Source organism: Tachypleus tridentatus, chromosome 13 (assembly GCF_004210375.1).
Source record: "Tachypleus tridentatus isolate NWPU-2018 chromosome 13, ASM421037v1, whole genome shotgun sequence".
Classification (NCBI taxonomy): domain Eukaryota; kingdom Metazoa; phylum Arthropoda; class Merostomata; order Xiphosura; family Limulidae; genus Tachypleus; species Tachypleus tridentatus.
In genome coordinates this window covers 152732289-152754783 of record NC_134837.1, presented here as the reverse complement: position 1 = coordinate 152754783, position 22495 = coordinate 152732289, and the positions used below count along the sequence as shown (strand labels likewise).

General features: G+C 31.7%; 1 protein-coding gene across 9 annotated transcripts in view; it reads left to right on the top strand.

Annotated features, from left to right (window-relative positions):
- LOC143238301 (ankyrin repeat domain-containing protein 42-like) overlaps window positions 1-19108 on the top strand; it is a 36305-nt gene extending 17197 nt beyond the window's left edge. For all 9 annotated transcript variants that reach the window (XM_076478398.1, XM_076478394.1, XM_076478396.1 and 6 more), the window contains 4 exons: window positions 7204-7287; window positions 12832-12955; window positions 15224-15371; window positions 16752-19108. In XM_076478398.1, coding sequence (XP_076334513.1) covers window positions 7204-7287; window positions 12832-12955; window positions 15224-15371; window positions 16752-16910 — 515 coding nt within the window. In that variant the 3' untranslated portion in view covers window positions 16911-19108. The remainder of the gene's footprint in view (window positions 1-7203; window positions 7288-12831; window positions 12956-15223; window positions 15372-16751) is intronic.
- Window positions 19109-22495: the final 3387 nt, after the last annotated feature.

Here is a 22495-nt window from a genome sequence, read left to right as displayed (position 1 = left end):
CTTTTGCCTGGAGAGACCTGTGATCAATCAGACCTTGATTCTCTCATTGAACAGCTGCTGTCTCCCTTTTTTTCCTGGGTGGCTTTAATGGACATCATCCCCTCCAGGTAAGTGCTGATATTGATAGGAAAGGTTACTCCATAAAGCATATGCTCTCTGATCACAACCTTTCTCTTCTTGATAGTGGTTTTAAACTTATTTTCATGTACCTTGTCTGTTCTTTATTGCTATTGACCTCTCAATTTGCTACCCTTCATTATTTTCCCACTTTTCATGGATGGTTGACAATAATCCATGAGGCAGTGATCATTTTCCTATAATTTTGAAAGAGACTGGCCATGGTTGATGCCACCTGACTCACGTGCCCCTGTGGAAGCTGGATCAAGCAAACTGGCCCTATTTCACTGCTCTCGCAGAACTTGATCCTGCCATCACCTGTAAGCCATGAATTGAAGACTGTGTGGCAGAAGTAACTGACTGTATTATACAGGCAGCTGCTGAATGTATTCCTAAAACCTTGACGCATTTTTCATGATGTCCTCGTCTGTGGTGGAATCCTGCCTGCCACATGGCACGGAAGGTTCAAAAACAGACCTGGGATACTTTTTATAGGTATCCCACACTCTCACACTGCATTGCTTTCCAGGAGGCCCATGCACATGTTTGGTAGGTAAGACATCAAAATTAGAAAGTCTCTTGGATTAAGTTCACAACCAGATATCTTCTACCAACAGTTCCAAAGTCATATGGGACAAGATTTGAAAGGTCAGTGGGCAAAATAATTCTGGCCCCCTCTCGATCTTGCTCTCTGATGACCAGGAAGTAGCTGGTACCCAGAGCATTGCCAATACTCCAGGTGAAAGCTTTTGCCGGGTATCTAGCACTTTTGCTTCTACCTTCTTAGCCATCAAGACTCAGACAGAGCAATTATCTCTTTCCTTTAGAGCTGATTTCTCTGTGACTGTAATTGTTCAGTTACACTGGTGGAACTCACACTGGTCCTTCATTGGTCTGGTAGTACATCAGTCAGATCTGATGAACTACACAATGAAATGCTGCACAATCTATCTCCTGCTTCTCTTGCTGTTCCTCTGATTGTTTTTAACCAGATCTGGCAGGAGAATGTTTTTCCTGATGCCTGGTGCCAGGCTATTGTTCTTCCTTTCTCTAAGTCTAGGAAGGATCTCAAGATTCTTTCAAACTACCATCCAGTTGCTTTGATGAGCTCTCTCTGTAAGACCTTAGAGAGGATGGTTAATGTTCACCTTGTTTGGTTTCTTGAATCAAACAACCTCCTCTTGCCGACCCAATGTGGGTTCCGATGACAGCTCTCCACCATGGACCACCTGAATCAACTTGAAACATCAATCAGAGAAGACTTTCTCAAACGACAATATCTTGTATCAATATTCTTTGACCTTGAGAAAGCTTATGATACAACATGGAAGTAAGGCATTTTTATTAAGAAAATTTTAATGGACAGGTGATTCCAAGTTCTTGTGCTTTGACACTTTCTTTTCTACAGGAACTTGGAGTCCCCCAGGGCTGTCTTTTGAGTGTCACACTTTTCAGTATAAAGATTAATACTGTCACTGAACAACTCCCTCTTGCTGTTGCAAATGGGCTCTATGTTGACGACTTTCATATCATGTCAGTTGTCGAAAATGAGGTGTATTGAGCAGCAGCTACAGACTGCCCCCAATCGTTTATTGAAGTGGACCATAGCAAACGGATTTAACTTCTCTCGCTCTAAAACCATGTCCATGCACTTTTACCACCAATGGGGTATTCACGCTGATCTTGAACTTCGTGTTGGTGACTTTGTGCTATCTGTGGTCCCTGAGACAAAGTTCTTGGGGCTTATTTTTGACCGTAAGCTGACCTTTATACCACACATGAAGCAGCTATGAGTCAAATGTTCAAGAGCACTGAACATTTTCTGTGTCCTTTCTTCTACCATTTGGGGATCGGATTGATGTTCTGTGCTAAAGATATATCATGCTCTTATTTGATCAAAGCTAGACTATGGATCACTGGTCTATAGCTCTGCCAGGACCTCGGGCTTAAAGATGCTGGACCCCCTTCATCATCAGGGACTTCAGCTCTGCACTGGGGCTTTCCACACATCCCCAGTTCAGAGCTTATACACAGAGTCTCATGAACCTCCTTTGCACCTCTGCCATTTGCAAATGTCTTTACTGTATGTTTCGAAACTTTGTTCCTTACCAAAGCATCCCACCTGGGTTGTGTTTTCCTTCCTCAGTGGGCCATGCTTTTTCAAAACATACAATCTACCATTGCCCCTTTTGGCCTTTGTATCCAGGAGCAGTTGGATGAATTGGGTCTATCCTTGGATAACATTGCTGTATCTACTGGTGAGCCTATCCCACCATGGCTTGTTACAGTCTCCAAATGTGACCTGTCTTTAAGTCATCTGAGAAGAGCAGACACTCCTGATTGGAAATACTGTCTGTTGTTTGCTGAACATCATTCGAATCATCCTTTCATTCCTATTTATACGGATGGTTTGAAATCAGGTGACTGTGTGGGCTGTGCCATGATTTGTTGTGGTTTGGTGGTTGCGCACAAAATTCCCTCTACAGCTTTTGTGTTTACTGCTGAACTGTATGTCATTTCTCTTGCCCTGGATCACATAGAAGCTAAGCAGTACTCAAATTGCACTATTTATACTGATTCACTTAGTTCTATGGTCCTGGAATTGCTTCACACTAGTTCTTGCCAATATTCAGAACCAACTGGCCCATTTCTCTTTAACATCTACTTCTATCCAGTTTTTCTGCATACCAGGCCATGTTGGTACTCGTGGGAACTGGCTCGTGACACTGCAGCTAAATTTGTCTGTTTTGGCACTATCACTGCTGTGCCTGTTCCATGCATGGGCTATGGTCCTGTATTCAAGGCTCAGCTCTGTGCCAGTTGGCAGTTGACTTGGAGTGAGCAATGTGAAAACAAGGCTTTTCTAAAAATAAAACCCTCTGTTGGACTTTGACCATTTTGTTTCCATAAGGATCTGAAAGAGAAAGTTGTTCTAACTAGACTTAGCATCAGTCACAGTTTTTTAACTCATCATTTTCATTTATCTGGGACTGATGCACCAATGTGTTGTCTGTGTAAGCCATATTTTACTGTCTTGCTGCTGTTATGACTCTCAACAACTGCACAATTTTAAACATGTTTTGTCCAAAGGTTTATTGTAACATTAGACAGTGTTATTGGTGATGGTGACACTGTCCAACTTAGAAATGTTTTTAGTTTTTTAATCTTTTTAATGCTATTTAAGTTTTTTAACATATACATTAGACCTTTTTTTAATGTGACTCAATTTTAAGAATCAAAGTACATCTAGTTCAATTTGAAATTAGAAAATGCTGTAATGTAAAATAACTTGAAACCAGGACTAGAATAGAAAGGCCAACTTCAGGTGACTAATGCTGCTGTGTGAAATACCCGTTAGTCATCCTGGCAAGTTATAATAATTAAAAGTTTGCTACAAGTCTTTTAAAACTTGTATTACTTTACTTTCTGAAAATGGCCATAACATCAAATAACTCAAAATCAGAACTGGAAAGGCGAACTTCAGGTGACTAACACTGATTTTTGGACTGATCTGCTAGTCATCCTGACAAATTATGATAAACACAATCATGCTAAAGAAAGTCCTTTGCAACTTATATTACTGCAGCTGTTCTCTTACTGCTGTAAATTAGATGTAAAAATTGGATTTCATGCTATTTATATTTTAAATTCAAAAATTAAACTTTGCCTTATTTTCGTAATTTCCTTTTATGAATTTTAATAATTTGACTTTAATTGTAACTTTTTACTGGATGTTTGGTGCAGATAGCCTAGTTACTTTTGCACCATAAAACATCAAATCAACCAACCAACTGTAACCTAATGATTTTATTTTGAATAAAACTGGCAAGTGTTAGTCTGACAGTTTAACAATGTGTTGATTTTAAGAACATAAAAAAACAAAACAGTTTTAACTATAGGTTTATTCTCTTCTATGTGTTTACATATATATCTGTGCATCCAAGCAGTAAATATTTTCAACATAAAAATATATATATATATATATATACAGCAGTAACTCGAAGTAAGTTGGTAGTTTGTTTTTTTGTGTTTTAATTAAGCATGAAGGGCTGTCTGTGGTTTGCCCACCACAGGTATCAAAACATGGTTTTTAGCATTGTAAGTCCATAGACATACTGCATGACTCAGTAAAGTCTTGGAAGCTGAAAAACCATCAATCTTAATCATGGATATCAAGTATACATATATTTGTTAAAATTGTAAGTAAGTTTATGAATACTATTTTCTCTTTCTTATTTCTTTGTAAGTGACATATATTTATGTTTACTGAATTAAACATTGTGGTATTTTTGTTTTGCCCCTTTGTGAGATGTCACGGGTCAAAGGCCATGTCATAACATTTGTTAATTTTCATTCAGAATTTTATTGAACTATTATTTTATGAATTTATGCTAATAAGTTTGGGATCAATCTGTAGATTATAATTCAAACTTAAATATTATACATGAGTTAATTTCTTTATTTAAAAGTAAATATTGAAAGAACACATCTAAATATAAATTTTAGTGAATCAAATGGTATGTTGAATGCAGCATATAAATGGGGTCTCTGTGTTTGATTTAGTAAATAAGCCATATCTCAGCAAAATAAAAAGATACGAGGTTCTTATTTTATATTATAAGATATGGCTTATATACTGAATCAAACATAGTCACCCCATTTACCTGTTTTCATTTATGAATTGATCCCTTATATACACTTACTTCAGTATATGATATTAATAACCAACCAACAGCTTAGAATGTCCCCAGAGTGGTTTTCTCAGCCATTTTAATCTGTGAAAAGGCTACTTCATTCTATCCAAGTTTTCGATGAGGTAGGTTGTGTGTTTAGTCTGCTTGAAGTTTCACACTTTTTAAAATCTAAATACATCTTAGTTACTAAGCTTAATAAATTATAGTGGAATTCTATGGTATCAGTGTAGTTATTTATGATTTTTGGTTATTCAACTGTAAATATAAATAAAACATTAAAGAAATTTTGCTTAACATCCTCCATGTGTGAAGTTTTAAAAGGCTCAGCAACTAATGTCCAGCAACAACTGAGTACAAAGGCTGTAGTGAGAAGAATTAATTGTTTGCTCTACCTTTTTAATTTATTCTTCTATATTTAAAAAAAAAGTTAATTTATTTCTAAATAGTAATAATCTCTAGAGCTATATAACATAATAATTGAAATGTGGCTGTATATTACAAATACTGGATGGGTTAGTATAAGGAAAAATAATAAATATATATGTAAATATATAGCATTATGAGACTTAAGCTACTTAGACTAAACATTTGTATTTTCATGTTATACTATAGTTATTCTAACACAACAAAGCAATTGATATTTATTTCATAGTTTTTTATGATGGTTATGAGATTGCTTAAGTGACAGACCTTGCAAACATAGAGTATAGAAAACATGATATATATCTAGTCTCACTCAAAACATGTGTTGGAAATATATTTAGGTGGTTTTAGAGATTACACAAGTAATGTACGAGATTTTGAGGATGAAGAATAGTTTTTTATTCATAACATGAAATCACTTTGCACTCAGACTAGTAACAAAACAAACTCTTATTTTCACAAACAAATCTTTAGTAAAAATATTTGATTAGAAAATCTAATTTTTTGAATACAAATTACTTGTAATCTTTACTAAAAGTGTACCACATTTTGTCAAGATTCATATACTTTATAAAAAGTTATAGTGTAAATACTTAATGTCTGCAAATATGTAGACAAACTTGTGTATATTATACTGATCCCATAGAGAAAGGGTTATTAAAAAATTCTGTAATTGACTTTGAATTGCTAACTTAGAGTTTGATAGCTCACAAAGTAGTGTTTATTCTATCTTTTAAAAGAAGAAGATAAATGCAACAAAAATTTATAACTTCTCTGGGATGAATTTTTCAGTATTACAAAAACTATACTGATCATTTTCTTACTCAGATCATGGGGGAAAAAAGATGTAAAGATTTTTCATGACCCTTAAAAAAAAACATCTACATATACATTATATTTCACCACATTTTAACAGTCACCATGTCATTACAGTTCATGTTGCTAAGTCTGATCATGCTTTATTTGATAACTGTGCATCTTGACAATAACTTTGAATTATAGTTTCCATTGCAAAAGAGCTCCATCACAAGGCTATCCTATTCAGAAGTAGACCATACTGTCACTCTGCTTTCTATAATCCATCTATTGTATGAGAATAATGATTTTTAGTTCTTGTTTCTGTATTTCAATCACAAAAAAAAAATCCATAGACTATGTTTCTTACAATTTGACTGGTATATTTTTTTTTGAAATAACATGAATACCTGTTTCGTTTTCCAGTCCCTTGAGATATGCACTGGTTGAATGGCAGGTACGACTCAAAGGTTTTTGAGCTAGCTCGTAATCTTTTCTTGATTAAGTTGCTTATTTTTGCCTGGAGTACATGAATGGCTTTTGCCACTGAACTATGAACTGTTGATTCTAACTTGTTATGATATTGTGCACTTTGAGGTACCGCATGGTCAAGATAACCTTTTACATATTCCTAATGCCTTGAGCTGACCCATATTTTTTGTTTTCCAATGTATTGGTTATAAGGAGTACTCTCATTTTAGAATTTTAAATACCCAATGTGAACATATATTTATCAATTGAGTGTATGAATATTCTGCATTTGAAAGGACTGTTACATACCATTCCCAAAAGTGATAAATTATGGTGTCATTATATAGAAAGTGACAAGCAATTTATAGTGTAGTACTGATACATACTGTTCCACTGTGACTATGAGCTGTAGTTGCCATATGATTTGCTGATTTACTTCCACAAAATTGTTAAAGTGTACTCAACTTCTAATGGCTACCATTGAAGTTGCTGAAATAGAGTTTTTTCCACTGTATCATTCTGTCAAGACAATGCTGTTACATACTAATTGTATTAAATTATATAAATTCTTAGTTTTCACAAAAAAGAGTTATAGCAATACCTCTTACAGTAAAATATATTCACCATGTAGGTACTCAAAAATTATTTGTCCTTATTGAAAAAGTATCACTTCACATAATCCAATGTCATTTTTGTGTTTCAGATTCAGATGAAGATGTTATATTGTCTGATGAAGATGAACAAGAACAGTCTTACATAAACAATGAAAATATATTACAAGCCAGAGGTACAGCAGAATATCTTATTCAATTGAAATCAAATAGTCACATTTATTTTAGTGTTTCATATTATACTTATTATTATAAGATTAGTTTATTGGAAAAAATTTTTTAAAAGTGGTTAAGACTTGACTAGCAACCACCAGATCATACCAATTTATGTAAGCCTTGAGATAAGCTATGTGTTCATTATAATTAACAGTTATCAACTTTATGACAGTTTCTTTCAAAAGCACATGTGGTATGTCAAAAGAAAAAAAAATTTATTTGAAACTTATCAAAATAAATAAATTAGTAGATATAAAATTCAGGGCCTTGTGAAGAGGTGAACAAAAACTTTACCAAATTGAAAATAAAATATAACTTGACTTTCACACTTAGCAGGACAGAATTTGTTGAAAAGTTTTTTTTATGGACAACTTGTTTGGAGAACTTTGATAAGAGAGAATGGCAATTCATACATTCATATAAATCTTTATCAGGTCTGTGCTTTTGTCAGACCTGTTGATTTACAGCTCTTTTAGTGAATATCTGTCTGTAATAGGGAAATCTTTTGGTGGTTTATCTCCAATTGAATAATAGATATTGGAAACTACTTTACATAAGAATTGATTATGAATTTTATAATTAAGCACTAATTGTTAGTTTTTTGACACTAAATCTCTTTTAGAAGTTGCCTTTTTTTCTAATGAAGATGTTTCTTCAAAATAGTCAGTTAATATTAGTTATTCTAATTAAATAAGGCAATTGGAATATTTTTAATTCAGAGTGAAATATATGTAATATGTGTGTGTGTGTGTATGTGTGTTTTTAATTTACCAAAAATTGACAATATAAAACTGATACCAAGGTGCTTACATTTATTTGGGTTCTGTTAGTATTATAAGGGTAGAAGGCATCTAGTTGGAATTTATTACAGACACCAAAGAAACTAATGAAATGAATGAGGAACTTTACAGTGAGGTAAAGGATTCAACTCTTATGAAGTTATAATTATGAGAGATTTTAATTTTAAGCATATGAATTTGAAAATTTTGAAGTCATATTGTGAAAGAGACAGGTTTGTATAAATTGTTCAGATTGTTTTTTTTCACCAGTTGATTAGGCAATCTACTAAGAACAATGTTATTTGAAATTTATTGTTAAGTTACTTCTAATATAGAAATGGTTGATAGAGTGGAAAGTGTGCAACATTTGGGTGCAAGTGATTATTACTCAATTAAATTTGATGTTTTGCTGCACATGGAGATAAGAAATAATGAGGTTTTACTTCAAGATTTCAAAAAAGCAACTTTAGAAGGAATGACACAAGAATTACCTGTTGCGAACTGGCAACTAAATTAGTTAGAGATACTGATTTTAAAAATAATTATTGAATATTTAGGATAGGCATGCTATTTATAGACAAAAAAGTGGCTGCATGTAAAATAACCAAGTTAGCTCAGAAAAGGTATAAAGAGTGATTAAAAGAAAACATTATTAATATAAGAAGTCTAACTCTAGTGATGGGAGATTTGATGGATTATAGAAGATCAGTAGGGTTGGTCAAATAGGAAATAAAAAAAGTATAATAAGCAAAGTTGTCTGAAAATGTAAAAAATTAATAATAAGGATTTCTTGAAATACATTTAGGGTAAGCAAAATCTTAGGATGGGAGTAGGGCCTTTGAAGGATGATATAGGAAAGCTAATATCTAACGACTATTGAATAGCTGGGTTATTCTACTTTTCTTCAGTTTTTACTGGTGAAGTTTCATGCAGTATTCCTCATTCTGAATAGATACAAGATGAAAAAAAGGATTGAACAAAATAATCACATTAATTTTGGACCACTTAAGAGAAAATTGAGAAGTTTAATGAATAATAAAGCTCCTGGACCAGATAATATGTACATAAGGTTGTGAAAGGAATTAAAAATTGGATATGTGAGCCACTTGCTACTCTTTATTTTAAATCTTACGAAGAGTGTAAAATGTTTGTATCATGTTAGGTATGAATCAAAGACATTGTAAAGGTCATTTTTCACTCACTAACCACAGGTGGCTCACTTGGGACCTAAGAATCCATTTAGTCTTCTGTTCCACACAACCAACCTCTGAGTTATGCCAAAATTTCATATGCATAAATTTTTTGGTTTGTGAATCTATGTATAATAATTATTTTTTCCCTTTTTCAGATATTTTTAACATTTTTTTATATGTTGAAATATGAGTTCCAACCAATCTGATGTGCCAATAGATATTTTTTATGCTTTTAAAAAAGAAAATCAAGATCAAATTCTTTGGAAATTGAGGAAAGTCAGATAATGTAAAAAAGGATTATGAAGATTCATATTATGAACCTTCCAGTAATGAAACTTCTGACTCAGAAGATGAAAAAGCCCTCACATCTGAAAATTAATACAGAGTCTGAAACTGAAGCTGAAACTAATGATAATGCCCAGCAGCACACACCATCTTATGGATGGCACCTAGTGAACAGTTCCATGCAAAAAACTTTTTCATTTATTGCTCCATGTCCAGGATCATCTACAAATGCTATAGTAATGCCTTTTGACATGTTTGAGCTCATGATCAATGATGACATTTATTATCTTATAGTTCAACAAACAAATCTCAATCATCATCAAACCGAGGCAGCTGATAACACAAAGGTAAGCATGTGGAAAGACACTAAGTAATAAAGTTTCTTGGATTTATTTTGTACACGGGACTTGTGAGATACCCAAAGGTTACCTACTATTGGCAGAAATATCTCTTCTACAGGAATTCTTACATATCACAAATAATGTCAAGAAATAGGTTTCAAATACTCCTTCATTTTGTTCATTTTGCAGATAATTAAACAATTGGAAGAGATTGTTTAGGAAAAATTAGAAAGTTACTTGAAATCTTGAAAAAAATTTTACAAGAGCTAATATTCCAAATGAATGCATTGAAGTAGATGAAACAATGGTGCCATGATGAGGTCGTCTAGTATTTTGTCAATACAATCCTGGGAAGACACATAAATATGGTTTGAAAATGTATAAACTATATGATCCCCAAGGTTACACCTTTATCAACAGTGTTTTTGCTGGAAAAGATAAATCACAGCAACAGTGAGGGCATCCCTTAGATGAATTTACCCATGCAATTTAAATAGTCCTTAATCTTGTTATAAGGCTATCTAGATGCATAGAGCACAATTGCTACAGATAATTTCTATACATTAATCAATTTAGCAAAAGAGCTGCAAGAGCATCAAACCCACCTTGTGGGAACATTACAAGCAAACACAAATGGTAACTAATTCCAAGGAACTTGTAAGTACAAAATTAAAGAATGGAGAAATTGTAGATTGCTAACAAAAAGGTGGAATTGTGATTGCAAAATGGAAGGACAAACGTGATGTTCTTATGTTGTGAGTGAAACACAATTAAGGAAACTGTATAAAGAATCAATAATGTGGATGTCAGAAAGCCAGAAATGGTTCTCAATTACAGTATCATAAAATAAAATATTCAATCAAATGTACAGTTATTTCTCACCACAAAGGAAGAGTATTAAATGGTAGCATAAGATTGCCTTTGAATGTTTGCTAAACACAGCAATGGTAAATGTTTTGGTATTATTCAATAAATCACACCAGAAAAAAATACAAATGCATGAGTTTTGAAAATCAATTATTGAATTACTGTGTCAAGTAAAAGCTCAAGCAGCAGTAACACCAATGAAAACAGCAGGAAGAGCAAACACACAGCACATTATGAAGACTTACACTGAAATAGACAAATCTAACAGAATAATTTGTAAAAGATGCATTGCCTGCTACAGTGTAATAAGAAAGACAATGATTTCAAAAGAAGCGGACAGAAAGACCAGAAAGTTCGCACATACTGTGATGAATGTGAAGGTAGCCCTGCTCTATGCATTATTTGTTTCAGTAAAAGACATTACGTCATATAACTTTAAATTATATCTATAATAATGACTGTCTCTTTTTATTGCTTTCTTACTATTCATTATTTTTATTTTCATGGTGAACTGATTTATTTGTTTTTAATCTCTTTTTGGAAAGAGTATGTTATAAAATTTACATAACATTTCCCTTAAATTTTTTTTTTACATTCACTATGTCAAAATGACAGTTTTGTTAAAAAAAATTAATTTATTTTGTTGTATTAATTTATATCTGAATAAAGTTATTTGTGTAATCTATTTTTATATACTGCATACAAGTATCAGGCTAATAAAACATAAAAAAACTTAAAAAATAGGTGGACTTAGAAAAGAAATGTTGTCCTGATATCCAACTCTCATCTGTATAAGTAGCTGTTGTGTCCCAGTCAATAAGTGGCCCTTTAAAAAGAAAACAGAGCACAACTCACCTGTGGGTCATGTGGGAGCCAACGTGTTAAAATAAATATTTATATAAGTGATGTGATTAGGCTGGTTCATTTGATAGGTAACTGGCTAGAGGGAAGAAAGAAGAAGACTGTTGTAAATGAGTTTTTTTCTGACAGGCCTTTGAAATGGGTTTCCTTCAGATGTGATAAATACTGTTAATTTAAATGATAGGGGATAGCTTGTCTTTTTTAAGGTTTAGTTTAATTTAGTGAATAGAGTGGTCTAGATGGACCAAAAAGTTCTTTGTTGTCCTTTAACACTGTTTCACTGTTTCTATGGTATTTAAGTGATTCAGATTTGTTTGAAAAATTATTATATTAGTTTTTTGTTATTGTTTTGTTTTTGGCTTTATAAAGCAAATATTAAATGAATATTTCCTGAATTTTTCAATAGGGCTTGCTTATCCTAATTTCAGAGTTCTTTATTATTGCAAATGATTGAAATAAGTGTGAAATAAATAATGTGAATACTATATCATGGTAACTCAATGGCATCTTTTATTTTATAAATACTATTAATTTGATGCAATTTGTTTGTTGCAAATTGGAATATTCTTTAAGAATGACATAAAGTAGATAATTTTACTGTGTGCACTTTTGTTTTAGTTTATTAAAAATTCAAAACTTAATTTTAAAGATTCAGATATCAATCAAGCTTTTCCTTAACTCCATTAAAGTAACCATTTATTACACTGGAAAGTAACCTATTCTAAAGGCCATCCATCCTCTCAGAAAAAATAAAGCTGTCTTAACTGAAGATGACTCCTACCTACCCTGTCAAAATTTATGTCTGTGTTCTTGTAACTATTCTGAGTTTTGTGGACTGTTGCAAAATCATCATTTTTTTTTCTCTCTCCAATAGTTTGATGAACTCTTAAAAGATGTGCATCACATGCCTAAAACATGTAAACTATTGTTAATAGTTGAATCTTAAAATTTTAAAAACACAACACTTATGAAACTTAATTATTCTCATGCTTTAATTACTGTATTATTTTTCATAAAACTAACAAACATTTTATTGTAGCATGTTTACACCACTTTTAAAATCATATTGCAGCTTGCTAAGATGCTATACATGCTGAATAATTGCATGCAATAATCTCATAAGTCTATGAACTATTTTCATTATTAATTATAGTTCTTATTACGATTCTCTGTTTCAGAAGTAGCATTTGCCCGAGTTCAGGATGTACAAAGACAGCTTGAAATTGCCATAAAAAATCTTCAAGATTTAGGAGGAGAAACTCCAGAAGATAAAGAAAAGCATAAAAATGAACAAGTTAAACAGTAAGAGTTATTTCATGCCCATAACAAATTATAGCTAATGTAACATATATCACATTTACTTTACAGTTTGATCTTTGGAAAGTCTACATGTTATTAAACATTTATCTAATTACTTTTAATAAAATAAAAATAAACTTCTAGCCAGTTTAGTTATTGAAATGGTCTCATCTTCACAAACCAATCAACGTAACTGTTGTGGAATAATTATTTCACTTTAAATTTGCTATAAAATGCTTGAAAACATTAGAACCAGATGCAAGAAACTTTATATAATGTATTTAACTGAATCAAATGCATAGTGAAGGTAAAGTATTTTAGCAAAGGTTTGTTATCTCTTATTTTAAAGAATTAGTAATTTATATAATCTTATTTTCTGTATGATGAACATTTACATATTATATCACTGAATACATTTGAAAAAGGTTACCAGTGGTTGCTAAAATGTAAGGAGTAAAAAAAAGCTTTTTTTAAACCTGTGATTTAACTTTTTCTTCAGTCATAAATTCACTATTTAGTTTGAAATTCAGCTTTAAAGATAATTGAAAAGTAACATTATAATGGATGAATTTTATGGGGATATATGAATTTATTAATGTGATAGAAAAAAGTAATGACTGATGCAGAATACCTGTTGTGATATATTTTCCCTGTAAAAACAAATTTGAATGTAAAACAATAGTAGGCATTCACCATCTCTCTTTTTTAATGCATTTATGTTTTGTTAGCTATAAAAAATTTAATCTATATGTATTTATATTGGGTGATTACCTGATTAAATATTTAAAAATGACTATATATTAAGAATTACTTAATCCTGGGAAACAAAATTTCATATGGAACATGTTAAAATCATAAATTTATTTAGGAGGCTCTGAACACAGTAGAAGGTGCTTCAAAACTATATTTGGCATGGCCTAGCACATTAAGGCGTGCGCTTCGTAATCTGAGGGTCGCGGGTTCGCACCCGAGTCGCGCCAAAACATGCTCGCCCTCCCAGCCGTGGGGGCGTTATAATGTTATGGTCAATCCCACTATTCGTTGGTAAAAGAGTAGCCCAAGAGTTGGCGGTGGGTGGTGATGACTAGCTGCCTTCCCTCTGGTCTTACACTGCTAAATTAGGGACAGCTAGCACAGATAGCCCTCGAGTTGCTTTGTGCGAAATTCCAAAAAACAAACAAACATCAAAACTATATTATTCTAAATAACTGAATCACTTTTTTACACATTTGTTTATAAGAACACTTAGAGTCCAATGAAACAAAGCAAAGCCTCACATCAATAACCTTATTAAAAAACTTGTAACAGACAATATAAGACTAAATCATGAGGCATTTATTCAGGCAAAATGGCCAATAAAATATTTAATAATTTTATCACTGAGTTTATGACTGTTACCCACTTCAAAGAATATTCCTGTCGAAATAACCCAGGGAATTTTAAGGATCTAAAAATAGATATTAGATATAGAAATAAGAATATAAAGATGAATTAATAATACAGGTATTGGCTTAAGTAGCTTCATTAAAAATGAAGGAAATCATACATAACAAATAAATTTTGTAATAGTTTTTGAAATATCCTGTGCCATGGAATCAAATTTTTCTAGATAAAATTCATGAATCTTGGTGCCCTTTTAGTGAAATTTATTTCCTTTGAGACAGTCATTTGTAACATGTTACCTAACATTGGTAATTTATCTAAAAATCTTATTATGTCATGCAAGTCTTGTAGGAGGGAAGAAAAAAAAACTTGAATGTGGAAATTGAAATGTTTTTCTTAATACATATATATATGTGTATGAATTCCTTTGATTTGTTTTTTTTTTATCTTGCTAAAATACCTGCATGGTATGTAAACATTTCTAAATAAATAAACCACTTCTCTTCTTTAAAAATACACTATTTTTTAATATGGTATTATAAGTTAAGACATTAAAAATAACTTGTGCTTCTGGTGTTGTATATATTACTGGTCGCACAAATTTGACTAGCCCTAAATAAATGTGTATAGACAATTGAGTAACTTAATTTGTACTCAAGTTTGTTTTACAACTTAATTAAAATAGTTTTATTTATAATTAGTAAAGGAATCCTTAACATATGTGTACATTATTTTTTTACTACACCAGTTTACAGTTTGAAATAATTTTGAAAATATCTCAAGTAGTGTAGCTTTTAAGGTTAGAACTTAAAAAGTTGTACATCCAAAGTTTCTTAAACCTTGTAAATGTTTTAAATACATTTTTGTTTTCTTATCATAACATTTTAGAAAATGTGCAGAATTAGAGAATTTGTTAGCAAAAGAAAGATTTCGAAGAGAAGAACTTGAGGCAGAGGTTGATCAGCTTAAACAGAGCCTTAGTAAATCTCAGCAGAAACTTGAAAAAGGATCAAAATATTTGTCATGGAGAAACATGGTTAGTATCAAAGCATGTCACAAACCTTGTTGTGACCTCAACTTCTCTTCAGTAAGTTCACTCTTAATTTATGAACTGTGGAGTAAATTGTTATGTTTTGTTATTTGTTTATTTGTTATACTAACTCTCTAAAGTAACTAAAGAATAACTAGAATTAGCTATGACAAAGCAAAATCACTAAACCACTATTATAAATTACTATGAATCATCCCATCATTCAGTTTTTATCCAGATCAGACATTCTTAATTTGTTACGAGATTTGAAATTCAAATGATTGATCTTTCAGTTGATATTTCTAAATAGATATTCAGTAAAGGTGTCTTTGTTTATAAAGTTTATGATATTTCATTTCTTAATATTGTACAAAAAGTTCATATTGTTGAGATAAACATCTGGTAAGTAGTAACCATTTTTTAATCTTCTCTTTTTTAAGACTTATGTTGGCTAATTTAGTACAAGTTGGAATGGGTTTTATCATCTCTTAGGTTAAAATCATGGGGGTGATTTGCACCAGTGTTTGCGATATTATTAAAAGTACTATTCAACAGCATGCAGGAATTGGTATGATTATCAATACTTATTCTTGCCCATACATTATTTACCACAACCATAAATACGACATTTATTCATTTATAAAAATTAGGTTTAAAGTGGTTCTATATTCTTACACAAATGAGTACCTGTCTCCAAAGTGAAGTACAACTTACCTACAAAAAGAATATTGATCTCCATGGTTATACCTTTGTTGTTCTTTACAATGAATAGAGTGTATCTCATTTATTGTGTGGTATTCAGACTAAATTTTTACTAACACTCTACATTGACACACCACCTAGATGAAGCTGTGAACATATAATTCAGTCTCAGAGCAGGTATTTTATGATTGGGATGAACCAGAATTGAAATATAGCTATCATGTGTCTGTATTGTATGTCTATATTGTGGAAATTAGCCTGTTTTGTTTTTAAATAAATGAAAGGACACTTTTAAACATTTGTATTCATCTTCCAACTATCTGCTGTAATCTGACCAACTTCCATATATCTAAGTAATGGCTCTCCACATGAGTCAAACATCCAGATATTTTATTTGAGGTCAATCCATAGCTTATGAACAATGTGAAGCACCTTCAAGTTATGCAAGTGATATTTGAAAAACAGTGTGAGACCAGTTTTTATACAACATAGAGAGAAAGATTGGTCATTTACATTTATATTATATGATTGATCAATAGATGTTTGATTTTCACAGTAATGAACTGAAAGGGTAATATTATTTTATAACGATTTTTTTAAATTATTTTGTTTGGTATAAATTTAACGTGGTTATTAAATTATTATCACTGTACTCATGCTCAGTTTTGCTTAATCTGTTTCTAGGATATGGAACCACAGTTACGTAAGGGGAATTCTTTAACGTACTTTGCCCAAAGTCTGAATAGTCTGCACCTTGGTGATAGTGGTATTACACTTTATACGAGATCTAGGAATCCTAATTCTTTGGAGAAAAGATGTCCTAGACGTTCAAGAAAAAAATAATTGCTGCTGTGTGACATTTTTATGTAATATATTAATTTAAATAAAAGTGATAATGTATTTATGTACTTCAGAAGATGTAACTTTTGTTCATTGTATGTAATTATGTTATTCCTTGCTAATTTTCATTTATAGTAACACCATCTATACCGTTTATAAATATCCACATTTTATTCAAACAAACACAAATAAAATGTGAAACAGAATATAAAAGTAGTTTTGATGTGCACATATTGATAAAGTATTAAGTGTTTGATTTATGAATGTTTTAGGGTTTGTATTAAATTTTTGATAGCATTTTAAACCTATAACTCCAGATATTTATAAATTTTTATAAAACATTTCTAGACATGAATTTTATTAAATACCTGAAACATTAAATTAACCTGTTTAGCACCTAAGGGGCTGTTGATAAGAAAATAGCTAACTGTAACCTTCCAGTGATCATGAACAAGACCAAATCTTACTTGTCAGTAGTGCAGGATTATCTGAGCTGGCAGAACTGATGTCATCTTAGCCTACTGTCTTTTCACTGTCTCACTCAACATGCTTCCTGATAGCCATTTCATCCAGAATCATTGCACACGACACCTCTTTGCCATTCTTCTTGGCTTCATGGGCTTTGAACAACAGATATTGAAATATCTCATGAAATAATCCTGGACTTCCATCAATCATGTTATACCACTTCCTGATAGTGGATGGATGTAGCGGTCTCAAGTTGAAAGTGTTGTGGACATAACTAAAGAAGGAGTATTGAGACAAAGGATCTTAGGATAGTATGATATTCTTCACTTGATGTCTTGTCATTAACTCTTAACATACACTTCATCATTACTCTGGCAAAGGTCTTTTCCAGCATGTCTGTAAATGAATTGGAAATCATGTTTGAGCTCTTTATATGGTCTAAAATGTTTTCCAGAAATTCTTCTTTCTTCTGTACTCTCTTGGTTTTCTGCTCAGCTAGCTTCAGTATTTTTAGGTGTTTTTTTTTGAAGACTTGAAATGCACCCACAATCTGATGAAGCTTTCTCTTCATTGTTTGAATGCTTGCTTTGCAATACTAATGGTCTGCAACTGACTTTTATGTCTTAAATTTGATGATAGCTTTATCTTGCTTTTGGTGGATTTTTGTATAGCTATGCAGTTTGTCTTGTTGCAGGTGGTTTGTAACTGCCTGCTTTCTGAAATTGCATACATATAATGTGTAATGGCATTGTATTATATAAATCAATTAAGAACACTTAAATAATTTTTCGTTTTTTGAAAACTGAGCAAATTATAATTCAGATTTGATAAAAAAAATGTAACTGGAATATTTTACATTTATTTGAAATGTATGTAGTCACAACATAATATCAGTATATGCAAGACAATATTTGTAACAATCAACTTGGATCACTATTTCTATTATAACCAAGTATGCATATATGGTTAATGTTTAGTGAAGAACATACTGAATTGAATAATTATTTCTAAAATAACAATTTTTGCAGTGAGAAAATTCTTATTTTAGTTATTACATCATTTTATGCCATATTATCAAGCCATCATAAGATAAAATTTACATATTGTAACTTTCAAGTATGATGACTTAATACTACTGGTTGGAATGTTGTAATTATTAAAATCAGAACTTGCTTACTCTAAAAGTTACTATTACAGTATATTTGGATAAAAGTTCAAGATTTTTAGTGCTGCCCCTGATTGCAGTCTGACAATTTGGCCAGACTTGTCATAGTATGTCTGCAAAGAAAACAGAGCATACTACTGTTGTGTGATGTCTTGGATTTCTCTCTTCTCTTCCTAGCCACCCATAACTGTGGTCTCTCCTTGTTCTTGAGAAAAATTATAAAAAAAAGAAAGTGCATTACTGAATTTGATTGAATATTTTTATATCAAGCAAATTATGTATACTTACGTGGTACAAATATACATATTATATATGAATATGTAATTTTTTTTAAAATGCTAAAGACATACATTTTATTTCATAAGTACATATGAACATCATAGATAAAATAAGTGCAATCATAAATAATATGTCAAAAAAGTTCATTATTTATCTAACTTAAAAATAAACATTTCCAGTACTTTGCAGTAAAACAGACCCATAAAAACCACAGTAAAAATGAAATTACCAGAGGCAGGGGCTATTTAAATTGTAAATGAGTTCTGTGAAATAGCATAAAAAAAGAAAATACAGTGGAACCCTTCTAAGCGGCCACCCCTCAAATTCGGTCTCCCCTTGAAAGTGGTCATTCAATCACAGTCCCTTTTTTTGTTTACATAATCCCTAATTATGTACAGTGGAACCCCTCTAATCAGACCAGTTTGTCTTAGTCTTAAAGGTGGCTGCTTTAGAGAGGTTACACTGTACTGCAGTATAACTGCATGTGTATAATAATTTACAATAAATAAGTAACCTTCTATAAAGATAGTCAATATAATTATTTGTAATTGCCAAGAAACTATTATTATTTTAAATTTATTGTGTAAGTAAAGTGGTTACATGTATCGTAAATTATAAATATAGTTGATCCCACACTAGCTTTGATGGGGTTTTGTTTCTCACAGGTGTGTTACAGACAGTACCTATTCTCAATATATTAAAGTCAATAAAATTTATTTAACTGATTTGTAATAAACCTAAAATAAATACAAGTGGAAGGTTTTGCCACATCTTTTAATATATATATTGTTGAAATAGACAAACAGCAAATCATCTTGGTTAAATTACTACAGTTTAATAGTAATATATTAACATAATATTTTAGTGGGATTAGTTTAGTATGGGTGTTATAAGATGGCTGTATGCAGTTTTTTGATAATTTTATCCCATGTCATACCTTAATATTGGTGTGCACTACAAGTGACTGTTCTATGTCTTACATTCAGTGTTTATGTTTAGCTGGTGATTTAATAAAGAGTGTTTATTTATACTTTATATTTGGCCTAGTCTCTATATTTAATTCTTACAAACTCAATTACTCAAAAAATTAGTACTACTTCATAATAAATATCTTATTTGACCTCTTGTTACCATGCAGACCTGTCCCATTACCCTGCTTTAAGGTTAACTCAGTTCTACTTGAATATATCACCTTAATAGTCCCCAGTAGTTTACAATTGGGATGAAACTGCTAAAACAAGGAAATTTCTTTCAAACATTTGTTGAACTTTGTGCTAAAATTAGTAATTTCATTGCAATGCGATGTAATTTTTTGTTACTTAATTTTATGTTAATTCAAGAATCTAGTAAATTTGAACATAATCTGGGGTCAAAGTAAACTGAAAATGATAAAATACCGTTAAAACTAAGAAATATCAACTGACTTGATCTAACTTAAACGCCTCTCTAATATCCCCTCTAGATTTTGTTTTCCCTCGCAACCTGAGGATTTGGTTTGGTTTGTTTTGAATTTCGCGCAAAGTTACACGAGGGATATCCGCGCTAACCGCCCCTAATTTAACAGTGTAAGACTAGAATAAAGACAGCTAGTCATTACCACCCACCGCTAATTCTTTTACCAACGAATAGTGGGATTGACCGAACATTATAATGCCCCTACGGCTGAAAGGGTGAGCATGTTTGGTGTGACGAGGATTCGAACCCGCGACCCTCCTATTACGAGTTGCGTGCTTTAGCCACCTGGCCATGCCGAGGTTTAACAACTCAGTATTTTGTTTAAGGTAACAAGCTTAAGACCGAACAGAGTATTCCAAAATGAGACCTAACCAATACTTTATACAATAAAACTATAACCTTTTAACACTTGTATTTGGCATTTCTGTAGATACAGCAAAAAAATCTTATTTTTTCTGCTACTTGTAACAGCACGCTATTCGGATATATTTAAAAAGTAATGAACTGTAACACGAAGTTTTTCTTCTATAACAGTGTTAAAATTATTTCTGTCAAAATTATACTCATAATTCAAATTAGATTGTGATGTCCCACATGCATTATCTTTCATTTATTATAATAAAGCCCCCCGCTAGTACAGGGGTAAGTCCATGGATTTGCATCGCTAAAATCAGGGGTTCGATTCCCCTCAGTGGGCACAGCAGATACCCCGAGGTGGCTTTGCTATAAGAAAAAAACACGCACACATTATAATAAAAAGTACTCTGCCATTTACTCACTCAGATTAACAGTATAATAAACGTTAATACTTTTGCATGCCTTTTTTTAAAGTTTACCACAAAATGATCGTCTGGTTGTCACATGAAATCATACTTTAATTAAACTGGTGAAGACATGCGGAAGTGGGCATAAACGCTGCCTAATGACCACTTTCTCGTGTTCCAATAAATTTAGTCACCCACTGGTACAGCGGTAAGTCTACGTATTTACAACTCTAAAATAAGGGATTTGATTCGCCTCGGTGAGCTCAACAGGTAGCCTGATGTGGCTTTGCTATAGGAAAACACACACTCAATAAATTTAAGCAAAGTATTAGAGTTTATGAAATATTTCGATACTAAATCTGCTTGAATATTGATAGAATAATGATGGAGGTTAATGTAATATATATTTTATATTTGAAATTATGATAAACAGAAAGTAAATTTTGTACTCCAAGATGTAGGAACGAATACCGTACAGAAATTTTAAGTTCATATAGTGAAGTTTTTTATTATAATTTTGGCATTACAGATAGTCACAACAACTAGTTTGTCATAAGATTTAAAAAGGGAACAAAAATAGTCATGTTGTCTTGAACATAGTAGATAGGTAATATATAACACGTTTCATGCTGATGAATGTGGATGTTGGTACGTGTTTTATTGATATATTTGTAAACTTGGATTAGCATGCACAATTTTACTATGTTTTTTAAACATTAATAGTTTTTTTTACGTTTAAGAACAAAGTTGTGACCTGAGGAAACAGACTTCAAAGTTTTCGCGTGGAACCTGAGATCCTAAAGGATCATAAAGCGTTCGAATTAATGTGATTTTTAAGTTAAGATAGTTAACAAGGCCATCACTTATGTTAAATTAATAAGATAAGTGTTTCATTCAATAAAAAAAATATGTTATAACGATCATCTAAAGTCTAAGAGAAAAATGAATAATGGTAATTGGAGCCCTTAATAAAGATACTAATTCTGCTATATTTCATGGAATATTTTAACAAGTGCTCTTATTATTCTTACATCACACATGGAGTAGTAGTGTTGGTGAAAATTTATAACGTTCCATTGACAAAGTAATCATGGAAATACAGCTTAGTTATGAAGAAGAGTATGTGTTGTAATTTCGTGATGTTTTTTTTCTATATTAGAAGTGTTTACTACAGCTCTTCTATATTTAACTTTGGGTAACATGCTGGGTACTTCAATGTACAATAAGAATGACTTAATTAAGTGAAGAATTAGAAATAAACTAATATTTAATGTATTTTGGACAACTCGAACAAACGTTAGACAAAATCAAATGATTTAAGTATTGCTATTATTTAACAGAAAACTAAAATTATATACTATATTCGATACTACATCTAACGTTCTAATTAATTTAGAATATAATATCATACGAGGATACAATGACACATTTTTCAAAAATCATTTGCCAGTCTTCTC